General features: G+C 38.2%; 1 protein-coding gene across 4 annotated transcripts; it reads right to left on the bottom strand.

Moving 5' to 3' along the window:
- On the bottom strand, positions 1-14,860 carry LOC112457318 (maternal protein exuperantia). Of its 4 annotated transcripts, none has more exons than XM_025020292.1 (6): positions 14,764-14,860; positions 3,657-3,957; positions 2,954-3,235; positions 2,238-2,454; positions 1,654-1,796; positions 1-1,403 (listed from the first exon to the last, which is right to left on the bottom strand). In XM_025020292.1, exons 2-6 carry the CDS (start codon positions 3,936-3,938, stop codon positions 1,053-1,055), a joined length of 1,275 nt encoding a protein of 424 aa, XP_024876060.1. In that variant the 5' UTR covers positions 3,939-3,957; positions 14,764-14,860; the 3' UTR covers positions 1-1,052. The 4 variants fall into 4 exon arrangements, with proteins under 4 accessions (XP_024876060.1, XP_024876057.1, XP_024876059.1 ...); XM_025020289.1 differs by lacking the exon at positions 14,764-14,860 and adding an exon at positions 7,569-7,726; XM_025020291.1 differs by lacking the exon at positions 14,764-14,860 and adding an exon at positions 7,188-7,295.
- Positions 14,861-15,321: the final 461 nt, after the last annotated feature.

Here is a 15,321-nt window from a genome sequence, read left to right as displayed (position 1 = left end):
TAAACGTTACAACTAAACTCGAATCTTTATTAATCAATGTTCATACAATGAGATCTCACAGCAGAAACGAAATTTATATCGTTTTGATACAAAAATATATCTCTCTAATACTATTTACCACACTAATGCGGCTCGCGCGTGGCTTAAACGGTAAAAAGTAGAAAATATCGTGCACGCTACTGTACACATGTCGTGAAACTGTGCGGGAACTGCGCGGGTCCGCGATATTTCCTATGCCTTTCACACTTAAGAGCAGTCTATTAAACGGACGCTCTCGCCAAGGTAGCGAGCGTACGAAAATCCTCGGGGATAAATAAAAGAAAAAAAAAGGAGAGACAGAAACAAGGGGGCGGAGGAGAGAGAAAACAAACGAGTATAAAATTACGAAATATTAAATATCTCTGCGCGTTAACAAACTAAACGTCGCTTAACGTGTTATTTGTACATTTTGTGCTAAATTCGACGGCGTGTCTCGCAGGAAACCTGTCTGTCTTTTTTTCTTAATCATGCCGGCGTACCAGTGCGAACAAAAATTAAAAAAAAATTAATAATAAAGAAAATGAAAGAAAAAAAAAGAAAAGGAAAGATCGCAATACTGTAACAAATAACACTCGTCTCTTGATCACGCATAACAAACATCGCCCGTTGGACGAATCGTAAACCTTATTCTAATACGTCTACCCTAGAAAATTACCGCAAAAAGAAAAAGGAGAAACGGGGGGCAATCCCTTCGCAGCTCTTTCCGGTTGAGGAGCGTGAATTTAGCGACAATTCTAACAAGCATACAGCACGCTTTTACTGCAGAGTCCGAGCTAAACGCGAGCTGTATTCGACACGCTAAATCTACGTTCGTCACTCGCGTTACTTAATACAATTTTATTTTTCGTCATCCGCGATCGTTATGGCAACAACGAAAAAAAAAAAGAATCCACGATCGCCCGTTCGGCCGAGGCTGGTAAAACGGGCGACAGTCTGACGGCGCGGAGACAGCCGCGAAAAGTACTCCCGGCTTTGCGGCGCGTAAAAGAGAGGTCGAAATGTGTCGGGCATCGTTAAACTTGTTCGGCACACTCCTGCGTCAAAGCGCACGCCTCTGGCTTAACTTCGACATCGTTGTTGCCGTTCATCTTCACCGGGGACCCGGACGTCGTTGTGTCGGGGCTATCGGGGCTCTCGTGGCCGGAGTCACTCTTGTTGTTATTCTCTTTATCGTCACTTATCTTTTTCTCGTTCTTCGTCTTGAGACCCTTCTTCTCCGGCGTCTTGCTCTTCGGCTTCTTCTCCGGGTCGAAGTGACGCTCGAGAATAATCATCAGATCCTCCATCTTTTTCTCCTCAACCGTTGGGAGTTTCTCCTTCATTAGATGCTCCAGTCCGTCCTTCTTCGCGTTGGTCCACGCGTCCTGAAACGCACAAATGGTCGATAAAAAGATCGTTCGATCGTGAATCGAGTCTTGAAAGAACGTGACGCAAATTCGAACGTTTCTGGCAATTCGAAAATCCTAAACTGATTGTCACTTCATTTCCGGATGACGTCTTGACACAACAAATTAAACGGTTTAAACCGAAATCGAGAAGCGTCTTGTTTGATATCGTGTGGAATAAACGGGTCTGATTATTAGTACTCAATTAATCGTGCATAAACACACTCACCTGTAGCTCCGAGTACACGATCCCGGCTTCAGCTAACAGTCGCCGCAGGGGACTGGCGTGTTGACGTTCGCGTCTGTTCATACGGAACAGGGCGCTGAATATGGGCCGCAAGTTGTTCTGCCGTTCGAATATCATCTTCAACTCTATAACAAAAGTTATACATTGCGTTGGCATTTCATCTCGGTGCTTGCTTATACCTTCTTGCTAACTTAGCCTTCAAGTTCACGCCAAACATGGTAAAGTTTAAAATTATTTATAAAACTTGTGCGAAGGAAAACGAAATAAAATGTCAGATTAATAATGATAATGTAAAAACATTAAAGCGTTCTAAATCATTCTTTTATCTAACAAATTTCTACATCATTTTTTAATCTAATGAATTTTTCTGAAGCATAATTAGCGTTTCGTCGAAGACTAAGTACAAATATGCTTTATTAATGATACATTGTATTGCTGTTGGATTCTTTTTTTATTAATTTTTATCATTGATGATAAAAAACTAAGATTATTCCTATAAAAAAAAAAACGTTACGATAAGCGTTACGAAATTACGCGAGTCATTGCACATTAAATAACGTACGTACCGTTGTGTTCCTGCTCCTCGACGTCAACAGGTTGCGCGAATTCTCGAATAACCTCGACTGCTCTTTTCATTGGTTTTTCATCGCTGGTTTTCTCTTTCTCATTCTCATCTCCGTTCGCGCTCGCATCTTCGGTCTTGTCACCGTCGATCGAGCACAGGTATTGTGCTATTTGTAACGCCAGCGATGCTCTGTGTTGCGCATTGCCCAGATTCGCTTCCTACAAATATAATCCAAAATATTTATCATGGAAAAATTATGTATCGCTCTGCTATTTATCTTTTTACAAAACATTTATAACACTACATAAATCAAGCTATCGATTTTCGCAAACGTTTATTAAATTTGAATTTTATATAGAAATCATTTATTCTCGCGTTCTCTCAAAAATGAGTATTAATTCGGGATTACATTTTCTATCTTAGAATTGAAAAAAATTAAGAATTATTCATTTTGTTTTATTAAATCCCGTTAAAGTTTGTGATCAATATGCAAGGTAAATGTACCAATGCCGGGACACCTTTATCATTTTAGTTTTTAAATAAGTATAACGCAAATTAAAATCAAAGATAAAAATATAATACAAGAAAAATATTTTCATCTTTGATTCTTTGATTTTAATTCGCGTTTATAACTTATTTAAAGACTAAAATAATAAAAATGTCCAGACACAGGTACGTGTCCCAGGCATTGGTACATTTAGCTTATATTTTTCTCACCTTCTTCAACAACGTGCGCGACAGAGTACGTAGGGAATAGATGTGCACCGTGTTCGCGCACTTAGCCTCGGCGATGTTGAATCCGTTAGCGAATCCCTTGACCGTCTGTTTGAATCGATCGACCAGATCGTACTTCTTCAGCGACTCGAGCAGCATCGCGGGAATGACTTTGCGAGGCTCGTGATAAACCAAAATTACACCGTCCGCGGCGTTTTCCTTCACGGTCTCCAACCAGGTCAGGAAATCCGTAAGTGCCGACACTTCACTTTTGGATTTGATTACCTACGAGAACAAATATTTTATATTATATATGTAGATATACAATATTAATTAATATAATAATTATATATATATTTCCTGTATACAGGAAAGAAGATATCTATGTTTGATTCAGCATTTAACAAAACTCTATTATCTTGAAGAAGAAATATGTACATATATATATTTTTTCTTTTATACGCACTATCTATAAAAAATTAGAAACAATTTCTCCCATATTTGCAATTTATTATAAAATGCTCAAGATTATTTAAGAACTGTGACAATTTACACATAACTTGAAACGTGAGAAAAATTGTCTTTCAATTTTTAAAATATTAAAATCAGCGTTTTCAGGCGTGAATTCTCTATCCCTCGTGCGGGAAGGGCAAATCGCGGAGCAACGAATAACGAAATATTTGGTATCGCGACCTTGCCGCCGTACCTCGTTGGTCTTGCTGTTCCTGAGCACGCGGAATTTGCCATTGGTCACGACCTTCATACTGTGGCGCTTGATGGCGGTCGGATTGAGGTCCTTATACGGCATCACGTACTGCGAATAAGTGGAGTTGGGGGTGTAGCCAGCTATTTGGCAGATCTCGTCGATGACCTTCTTGCCGGTGGTGTCCATGTCCCAGCCGACCAGGCGATAATCCCCCGGCGCAATGCCCATTGCGCCGCACGATTTTTTCACCGGGCTCGCTTCCGTCACTGTCGAGGATACCATCGTTCACGGAGTCGCTTTCCTGAAAAGTGCAAACGTCCGCGTATATTCCACCTTGGCTCTGATTGCCTCTTTCACCAGGCGTTTCCGTCTTTGCGTCTCCCGGGAGCCCCCAAGGGCAAGAAGACTCCTCCGTGATTCTCGACGATGTCGATTAATCCGGAGAAATCATACAGATAAACGCGCGGGGAGCAAAAATGATCTTTTACAGATACGAAAAGATATAATGTTCTTTTCAGATTATCAATGCCTGATAAAAAGTCACGTGAGAAAAAAAAGTATCTTTTATTGAGGAAAGATTAGAGGAGCTATTTACTGTGAAATTATTGTTCCACTACCGTGTCGTATTGTAATGATTATTTCATGCGCGTATATTAATTTTACATTAGAGGTGGAAATTAGTAGTTTATCGTTTCAGTAAACGGTAATTCGGTAAATTTGGTCGGACGTTACTCGGTGGATTTAAATTTTTTCAAGATAACTTCCTCGAAGGTAGATTTCACTTGAGCGTGTGATCGATAGCTAACACAGCCTTTGTCACGGTCGGCCTTGAGGCTCGCGCAGCAACATCTGCGAAAATATAAACACTGCCTAATTGACGAGAAATAATATCGTGACGTTCGAATTTGCCATCGAACGCGTTATAACGATACAAATATCTCCGTCTATGCCTTGGCTCGCGTCCATCAAAACACACGTCGCATCGTGTTCCGCAAATTCCCACGTATTCCGTTACATGACGTGTGAAATTGGAATTAATTGAGAGAGCAAAGGAAAGTGCACGAAACACTTTGCCTCACGCTCCGCCAAATGTCCGTTTTTATGTAGCTGAATTATTTCTATTTACATGAACTTACACTTTCCAAATGAAATTCCAAAGACAATTTTAAATCTTGATTTGTGAAGAAGAATCTTAAGAAATTATTTTACAAAATAATTACGTCATTTTCATGTCGATTTTTATTTCGTTCGTCGATGACGAAACAAGGTATTTATAGTTAAATATTTATAAAAGCGTTTATGATGAAATTTATAATATTGAACAAAGCATAATCGAACGTATGTACTTGTCCCCATTTACATCTCCAACGATCTCCACGTAGAAACTTCCAGAAATGACATCATCAATATACGTGGATTTATTATCATGAAAATTAGTCATTGGTTAATTATCTGTAAAAATTATAAATACAATTTCCGCCCGGTACGATTAATATGATAAACAATAATGAAACACGCGATGCACATGTTAAAATCATTACCGATGTTATCGTTTACGAATTTTTCGGTTCGATCGATTCTCTCCTCAATACAAATTCAGAAGAATCGGCAGCTTTCTAAGTTATAAGCGGATATCGCTAAAACCTTGCTAATTCCGAGTCGATTTGGAATCCAATGAAACTCTCGTCGAGGATTATTTTTTCGATCGAATAAAAAATAAATCGTCATTGAAAAGAATTTTTTTTTAATGCGCTTTTATGGTTACATTGAAACAGGCACGGATTACGAAGGAAAAGGAGGAGAGGAAAAGAAGTGCGTGTAATAACGAGAGTAGTTTAATGGCGATAGTTCTGGAATACTTACTTTCTCTCTCTCTTTCTGCACACGCGATTGATTACATTTGTGATGCATTACGGACATTTACGGAAGCGAAAAGAAAAGAGAAATGAGAGATATTTTCCTACCCAGATTTGCGTAACGCTCGCCGCTCTTCTCCCTCGTTCAGGTTCAGACGATCCCGGCGGCTGCGATATGTGGATAACGTGCACCGACGATGCGGAACACGACACGCGAAAGGCGTGGGCACGCCGCACGATTAAAAGACTGCGGACGCTGATTTGGCTGATTCGCAACGCGGCGAATCCGTTTGCGGATAATGCCGGATTGTGCAACGCGGAAAAACGAAAGCGCGAGGCGAGCGCGGTGCGAAGAGGCGCCGAGCGATGAGACGAGAAGAGACAAGACGCCGCCTATTCACGTAGTCGCGACGCGAATGACAATCGACGGTTGCCTCACCACGCGCGGCCACGTGCGACGACGTCCCTCTTGCGATGCTGACAAAAGACGGTACGCGCGCACACGCACGCGGTGCAGATATTCCGCCGCTAAAGAGACCCGTTCTCCTGCAGCGGACAACTGATAACGAGAATGCAATGGAAACGCGTCCGTGTATCAGAGAACATTTCAACCACTGGGACCGAAACCCATTTACGCGCTCCCAGAACGTTTCAGTTACATTTAAATAGATAAACGAGATGAATTTCAACGGGGCGTCAGCTGTAGCCGGAATCGCTCCACTTTTGACCCGTAAATCAGAGTTGTGTACAAATTTGTATGTAAAAATGTTGATAAAAGATCTTTTTTTTAAATCGAATTATCAAGGCGCCAACAATCCGACATTTGTCACAAATTAGATTTCCGAAGCGCAAACAATTTATGGATTTTTATTCGACTTTTAAAATCCGCGTGCGGATCTCGAGCAAATAATTTATAAAGTCTATCCCATATTCTCGTAAAATAAGAGCCCTGCTCCGATAGTTTACAAAGTCGTCGATCAAATACGAAGGTCGAGAAAACAAGCCGAAGTCGAACGTTTGTGTTTATCCTATTAGACCTTCCGATACACACGCACTATACACAGTTACCATTATTGCTGATCCACGGCAAAGACGCAGAGGTTAAATCGATGTAAATAAGACACGGAATCCTGTCCGCGTGTCGCGAAAATTCACTTAGGTACAACTAAAAGTCTCACGCACGTATATAATTTATCGAACCGACTGAAAACTGAAACTCGATACGCTTGTTTGCGCATCGGCGATGCTGTCGCGCATTTCTTCTTTTTTCCGCGACCGAGCAGGACGATCTGGCGATCCAGCCGTGGGATATCTAATCACTCTCCGAGATGCATTTTATGCGAACGATAAAAAAAAAGTGCCGCTTTTGCGTGGCGCGTTTTACTCCGGAAAGTCCGCCGTTCGGATATCGCGGACCATATGTTGCCAATTAAACGATCGCGAACTTTCTTCCAATGGTATGCAACAATGTCGTAAGAAGAATCCGACACCTTTTCCCCCTTTCAAATAAGAAATTGCCGGATTACGGAGTATCGTCTGGCACCGACGCGATTGAAACGTCGTTCGCCGAATCGATACGTATCCAATGTAGATTTTATCTTTATTTTTTTAAGAATAACAACAAAGCTGTTTATCTATCCGCTCTCGAAAGTCAACGACATTCCTGCCGGATTACCTTGATTACCGCGATTAACGATCAGCCTCGTGTTGGTCTTTCTCTAGGCGTTCAGAACTAAGAAGAGACGGGAAATCAGGCACGATTTATCTCCGATAGCGCGTGCCCACTCCTCCTGTCGCTGTCTCTAACGCGTAATCGACCGTCGCTATTCCTCGGAGCTGCTGAGAGCTGCGTTTCTCGCCGCGTCGCGGAATACCGTTAGCCGCGACTCGCGCATTCCGAGCGCACGTGGTCATCGCGCGAGCGAGATAGCGCGGATCGGCTTCCGTGTATGTAGCGACAAATTAAACGCGCCCACGCTCTCCTTCTCCCTTTCTTTTCTCCCTTCGTAAATTAAACATCTTTAAAGATCCCCCTCCACCCCGCTCGAAGACTCACCGATCTGTCTTAATTGTCTTGCACCTTTCCTTCAGTCCTTCAGTCCTTCAGTCCTTCCGGCCTTCGCCTTGTCTCGTCGCGATCTACGGAAGCACGCGTGAGCGAGTCGCTTGAGTCACTTATCGGGTCGCGCGAATGATACTGAACGATTGCGGGCGGGCGGCACACGGGCCACGTGCCCCAGAGCGGCGCGGCGGGGAGCGTGTGCCGTGCGTGCGTCGCGCAGTGCGCGTGCTCGCTGGATCCCGCGGGGTCACATGTCCCGGCACTGTGCGGCCGATTCGGCCGGTGCGCGCCGGATCCAACGAGCCGCGCCGCGCGGAACGCAACATCGGATATCGGATTACCGTCTCGTGAATGGAGATCTCTGTTAAACGGCCGCCGATCATCGCACCGATTAGCGCGTGAGATGCGGCGTGATCGATCGATTCCTTGTAACGGGATACGGATAACGCACTATGGGATGGCAAGCCTAAATTCGATTCGGAAAATAGCACGGAAGAGTATTGTAAAGGTTATTCTACATAGAAGTCGTAGTCGTGAGTTGTAAGAAATTGACCAATCACATTCGAAGTTGAGGAAAATATTCAATCTGTGATTGGTCAATTTCTTACAACTCACCACTACGACTTCTATGTAGAATAACCTTAATATGCTTTTCTCACAGCTTTTTCTTACGATAAAAAAAATAACAGATATTTTATTCTTGAATATATCATAACAAAATTCAATTTTCTTTTCAAATAGAATCTATTATACAAAAACTGTATTTTAAACATTCAAATAGTTGATACATGAACGGTAATTATGCATGTATCATGAAACTTCGGAAAAAGCTGTAAGAGCTGCATATTACAATAGTGTAGTATACTCTTCCATGCTATTTTTCGAATTTTGACCACTTTTTCAGGCTTGGAGATGCATTTTATGCGGACGATAAAAAAGTGCTGTTGTGCGTATAACGCGTTTTACTCGGAAAGTCGTTCAGATATCGTATTAAAAGATATAGAGTAGATAAATAATATAAATTAAGATGTAAGTGATTTTATATGGATGGACTTTTTTTTAATAAGATAAAAGTTATTTCGAAGCAAAATGTTGAAATGTTATTGTAGACATTATCTATAGACATTATATATCGAAAATAATTGAAAAATAAATTGATCTCGGAAGCAAGAAGAGAGAGCAATATAAAATGTTTATCTTTGAAGTTAAATTTTCTTTTAAAAAACGTTGAGACAGCTGTAATTTTAGCAAAAAATTCTATTCTAATCTTTAGAATAAAAGTAGATAACAAAATTTATTTTTACTAAACTTACTACTATAGTAAAATTTTGATTGCGAAACTAGTTATATATGTCTATAGATATTTAAAACAGCGAGTTGGAAAGTTGTAAGAAAAGATGGATTTCAGCTATCTCTAAAGAAATTCTCATTAAGAAAAGATTGATTTTAAAGTAATTAAAAAAAATCTGGAGGAAAGAAATTTACAGTGATCCTATAACTAAGATATTAACGCGGCTGTTAAGAAAATATGCAAATCGAAGTTAATGCCGATACATTAATTAAGAGAATAAGTAAATTAATCACTTGTTTAACGTTAATCTACGATAATATTATTATGTCGCGCATACACGCGATAATGCCAATTAATATGCAATGCCATTAAAATATTTACTCGTGAAATCAATTTCATTAATAGAAGCAGTTAGTGTATTTGAATAATACACTACTGTCAATAAAGTTATATGTGTAACATTAGTATTAGATTAATTTTATAATTAATTAATTTTGTAAGATTATTGAATTATACATGGATTATAATTATTATAAGATTATCTCACCTCATTATCAGATTTTGTTATCGTCAAATTTTCAATACATCCTCTGTTCAACCCTCTTGAATACCAATAATTACAGCATCAACGAATTATAACGACTCGAATCATACAACACGATTAAAAAGAGATCATAGAGATCACGAATTATAACATCGAATCATACAACTATTCGAAAGAGATTTGAGTTTTATAATTTCTACGCGACGGTATCAATAAAAAGATATGCAGAATTCCATCGTGTTCTAAAATTAACACATAACAGTTAAACTTTTTCAAATTATACTGTTTGTACTGCTTTACCATGTTTGCAAACACTATCGTTACAAGTAATACACATCCGAAAATGTGTTTCTGTTTGTGCGACGCGATGACGAGTTTGCAATCTAGGTCGTTAGATGTGGGCGCGTATTAATTCTTATCTATATTCTTTATCTCGGCAATTACAAGTGACATAAGAAAGCCGCATGACAATCGCTCATCGAGCGAGTTTCTTTTCTGCAACCCAGGGTATTCATCTGTATATACTCTATAAATATCACGAGCATGCAATAAGAATCCATGCGCGCGTATATAACGTTCAATTTTGCTGCGAAGCATTTCTTTTGACTCGCGATATCGCTATTCCTTTTTTGTTCGCGTATTCATCGCAGAAACTATTTTCTGCTGCGATTGCACAGTATTGAGTGTCTTGCATCTATTACGAATCCTTCGGCCAATGTGGAGTATCTCGACGACGTAACCGTAATTTTTAAGTTATTTACAATTGAAGATGAAAGGCTTTTCGGAGATTAAAGTTCAAAGATACAAACAAATTATAATACAGTTGGTTTAGTCTCTAGCTTGATTTAATCTCATCAGTTTGTAATTCGTGAAGATTATAAAAATATGTACTCAATGTTAAAAATTGCGAATAGTTCTTCTCGATAATATTTCGCTAAGAAATAATTGATTCCAAATTCATAAAAAAATAAGTAAAACGCCGCGACTTGTTAGTCATAAAATATTTTACATACTAATCTTCTTAAATAAAAATTTAATTTATGTACTTGAAAGTTGGAGCAAAAATTAAAAATATGGCCTAATTAAAAGGGGTTATAAAAAGAAATATATATATTTATATATAAAAAATAAAATTATAACAAAAAAACTAATGAATCGTTGCATTGTATCGCGATCTTGTACTTATATATCCAAAAATATGAGATATCAAATTAATTACACTATTTATTGGGTGATATATGCCTAGTATATTGTATGAAATAAATATAATACATGTAATATTATATTAATATAAAATATTATAAATGCATAATATGATATGCATAACACAACTTTATATATTTAATATATTTTTATTATACTCTATGTATAACCATGTTTTTTTTTTATTATAAACGGGGAACCTTTTTTTCAACACGTTTAAGTTATTATATCTATATTTTTTCTTCGCACATATGTAGTGTATTATAGTTTTACATCATTGGAATAGTCGGTTGCAGATAATTGTAGCATGATTATTGAACGTGTATAAACTACATTAGATGGGCGTCGCCGAAACTACCACACCGGGCTGCGGAGAAAGTGTACTATGTTACATCACGTCTAGGACGGTCGATTAACATGGTCGATCCAGTTTGCGAAGTACGGAGAGCCGATAAAAATCGACCAGCGAAACGTGTCTGGTCGCGATAGTCTTTCGCGAAGGAGACGCGAAACAGCGCGTGCTCTTATCGGAGAAACGTGCATATCGTCGTTGCAATAGTTGCGGAACTGCATTTTTCGCGAATTTCAATTACGTGTACGAGGTATTCGACAGTAAGCACGAGCACAGTGTGCGATATTTCCTATTGAAAACTGGCTTCTTTGGAAGCGAGATTTTTTCCGTATAGATCGGCGAAAGTATTCTCAACAGTGGTAACTATAACATTAAACAGTATAGTAACTATGTATCTTGAGTCAAAATTTTGTTAAAGCCCATCTAAATCAGCTAAAGAATGAAATTTTGCATTTTATATTCCGTTATATTTCCGTAAGGGCCCCCGCACAATGAAAAATATAAAGGACAAGGAACAGATATTAGCGATTAAAACTAAGGAATCAGGAATAAAGCTGGTGTAGCATTGATACACGGCTTCCGATAGGTTAAAAATCTATTGCCTGTGTTTTTCACTGTGCATCGTGTGTTTTATTTCCGATTTCTTAGTCCTAATCGCTAATATCTGTTCCTTGTTCCTTATATTTTTCATTGTGCGGGGCCTTAATCCTTTTTACAACGATAACGTTCAAGAATTATTTATACATTTATATATATATATATATATCTATTAAAAAAAGATTATTTCAATTTTTCGACAAAGAAATATCATGCACCATGTTACATTAACCCTTCGTAATCACACTTGGGTCAATATGACCCACACTCATTTGGAGCTAAATATCAGCTAAATGCCTAGCTTAAAATGGGGCTTGGTCCGCCATCTACGAGAGTTTGAAGTATCCTCTGCAGGTAGAGACCGTTAATCATGTACTCGTTCACGATTTTTTTTCAACATGTTGCCATTTGATTTCTCACAAAACCGCAGTTGTTTTATATTCTAGAATGTTCAAGGTATGTTCCAGAATTATTTGAACCCGGTAACCATTAAAAATCGACTGGGTCAATACGACCCAGTGGACTACCGCGGTATTCTATAAAAGTGTGACTACGAAGGGTTATTAAAATCCCGAAGACTAGATTCTTTCAAAGGTTGTAATAGATATCATTTGCGAACATTCTAAGACACAAATTGTGAATCATCGGATGAATGGCCAAAACTCAATTAGAAAGATCAATTTCACATCATTTGATGAACGTTCTCCGTAGGCCTTTTATATTTCGGTAAGGAAAGCTTAATCCCTAATAACGTGACTGGACCGGGAATTGGATCCGAGACCTCTTTCGCTTTCCGGATGACTACTTTTACCGCTAAGCTACACACAGACCCCCACGCATTAATACTCTCTGTTGAGAAGTAACCTGGGGATCATACGTATTAGCCAGACGAACGAGAGAAACATCAAACGTGGAAAAAAAAAGATAGAAGCAGACTGAAGGAAAAAATGGCACGCACTTGAGGATTGCGTTGCCTTATGTGTCTTTCATATCTTTGTTATCCTCTCCGAGAGGATAATAATAAAGAACTTGGTTATTTGGCCAGATCTTTGGACCACATTCGTGGCCGAGTAGGAGTGGTCTCTCTCTCTCTCTCTTTCTCTCTCATGCGAATGTCGAATAATCTTTGTTTTCTGGATTACCTGTCGGCGAGTTTCATGGTGAGTTGCTTCGTTAATCGTCACGGTTTTTATCTTCGGAAACCTGGGGGAGTTTATCCACGTGTGACCTTCACATATTTTATTGTTCCATTCCAGCTTTTACAGATTTCTTTCGCATTTCTTTTTTTCATTAAAATTTAGCTTTCATATGGTTATCCTGCACGTTATTTTATTTCAGAAGGGCTCTAGAAAACTTATTTTACTATTTCGCCAATTAAAAAAAAAAAACTTTTCTTGAGATTATTATGCTTGCTTTTATCTCTCGTGTTCTAAAAAAAAATCTTATACAAAAATTTCAACTTTTTTTCTTGGTTGAACTAAATAAGATGAACTTTATTCAACAAGTTTTTTTCGTTTAACGCAATATAATTTCATTTCAAGATTTTCACGTTAAAACTAAATATATTTGCAAATCAAGAGTATTCTTTTTTTCTGTATAATGATTACGTGAAGAAAGAGTCAAGGATCTACAGAAAGGAAATAATATAGCCACAATAATAATATAAAAATACAATACGATCAATAAATATTGCGATAAAATTACGAATTTATAAGGAATTTATAAGGATTTTACAAGGAATTTATAAGGATTTATAAGGAGTTTATATAAGGATTTATAATTACGAATTTATAAAGAACAAAAAATAATTATATTTAAGCATATGGATATGTATTGCACGATATTTTTTAAAACTAACATTTTATTTTTAAACATTTCCCTATTTAAAGTTTGATAGCTTCATTATCAACAGAGAATGAAATATCTGAATACCCACGAATGCATGTGGTGTTTCCCCGCGAGTTAACAATATACTCCCGTTTATAATCCGATAAGATAAGAGCAAAAACACTCAGAAGTCAGATGTATAGTGCAAGCGGAAAGACCGATGAGATAAGGAAAGTTTCTTTCTTGACGAAAAGCGTACAAGAAGCAAAATATACTTCACCAGTAAAATCTACTGCAACGATAGTCAATTAAAATAAATTAATTTTAAGCGTGCATATATCTTCACGTTTCGAGAAATCAGCTTTTTTTATTACTAGCGTGTGCTTCAATCGTGAGAAAGTTTCAATTTCAATTTATAAAAAATTATATATTAGTGTAAAAATATTCCTTTACTTACATACCGTTAATTGTTGGCTGTTAATAAACAGCAAAAAGGTTGTGCAACATAAAAAAAGATATCTACCGTGCAATTACAAAAGAACGTATGCTTTCCGTTAATCACGAAAGGATTAATTCGTTTCTAAGCGGCAAGGTAGTATAGTAACCAACCGATCAGGATTCAACTCAGGAAATGGAAACACAGGATAATCCTCGGATCCCTCGCCCGATTGGTTAATATTCAAGTGAGTTTCCGCAAACACAATGAAGAAACCGATTGGGGTGGCGTGTTGCTTCCGCGATATGCTCGCACTGCGCGGGCGGGCGATTTCCCTTCACGCGAATAAACGAAAATTCTCGATAATGTCGATCTTGAAAGATCTCGTACTCGTTATTTCTTACGGTCATTTAATAATGGCTGTCGCGTTATGAATTAATCTTTGAAATTAGACAAACCTTTCTTCTTAATTTCTAATTTTCTTAATGTATGAGCTACAGACGAATTCAAATTTTTTCTTGCACTCTATGTCACAGAAATAGTTAATAAATCTCAAGTTATTCATCTCGTAAAAGGAAGAACTAATTTAATTTGGGTTTAGAATCACCGGGAATTTTCTCAGCTACGAATATTAAGAAATATAATAAACATCTAGATTTCGGTCAATAATTGTGAAATCGTTCAATATAAACAAATGTAAGAAAATAATGAAAATAATTAAATAAATAAAATTATGTTTTTATCGAATTACTCGGAAAAGCAACCAATAATCAAAAGCTAGGTATCGCTCTCTTAATCGTAACTTAATTTGAACTCCTATCTATATTATCTTATTGCAATCGATTGCACGATTAACTTGCCTTTCTGCGATAGCGTAAACGGAAAGTTGCACGATAACCGGAAGAGATCACGAGGAAAAATAACGGAGGACGGACGTACCGTGTGCACGACGTGTCGCTTCGATTTATATATCCGCCGATCCGCTTCGGAAGGTGCGTGGTATTTCTTGCGTAGTTCGATTTACATTCCCGCCCCTGTCCAATATCGTCGACCCTCGGTCGTCATGTAACCCTTAATTACTCCTGGTTACTCCCTTGCTTGCGGCTGGACTGGCTGAACTCACGAACCCACCGTGTACGGAATCTTCTCACTCGTGACCTTCTTTATCGCGTCGCGCGAGTCTCTCGATTTATCGCCCGACAGAGGAGCGTCGTCGAGATTCGATAGTCTGTTGTCTGGCACGTTTCGAGAGTCTCTTTGTGCAGGGCCGCATTTCTAAATCAGTCGGGTTACATATGTGTCTTTCGAAATTTATTTACGAAATCGTTGGAAAGGAAAACGGAGAGTTTTTGCTGGAGTTGAATTAAATTAAACAATATATAAGTAGGAACTCGAATCGAGTTGTACAAAATAAAATAAATAAAGCGCAAATAATATTAATTACGTAATAATCTAAAATCTTAATATTATGCCAATATCTTTCCTACATATGTAATC

Source organism: Temnothorax curvispinosus, unplaced genomic scaffold (genome assembly GCF_003070985.1).
Source record: "Temnothorax curvispinosus isolate PA1 unplaced genomic scaffold, ASM307098v1 QBEX01007734.1, whole genome shotgun sequence".
NCBI classification, from domain to species: domain Eukaryota; kingdom Metazoa; phylum Arthropoda; class Insecta; order Hymenoptera; family Formicidae; genus Temnothorax; species Temnothorax curvispinosus.
This window is presented reverse-complemented; position numbering and strand designations above follow the sequence as displayed.

Bases quoted from the DNA above. Each gene is read 5' to 3' on its own strand.
- LOC112457318 (XM_025020292.1), bottom strand. From the start codon at position 3,938: ATGGTATCCTCGACAGTGACGGAAGCGAGCCCGGTGAAAAAATCGTGC. The intron at 1,797-2,237 runs GTACGTACGTTA...CTTTTGTTATAG, and splicing joins CGAGGAGCAGGAACACAACG to AGTTGAAGATGATATTCGAA. The intron at 1,404-1,653 runs GTGAGTGTGTTT...TGTGCGTTTCAG, and splicing joins TCGTGTACTCGGAGCTACAG to GACGCGTGGACCAACGCGAA.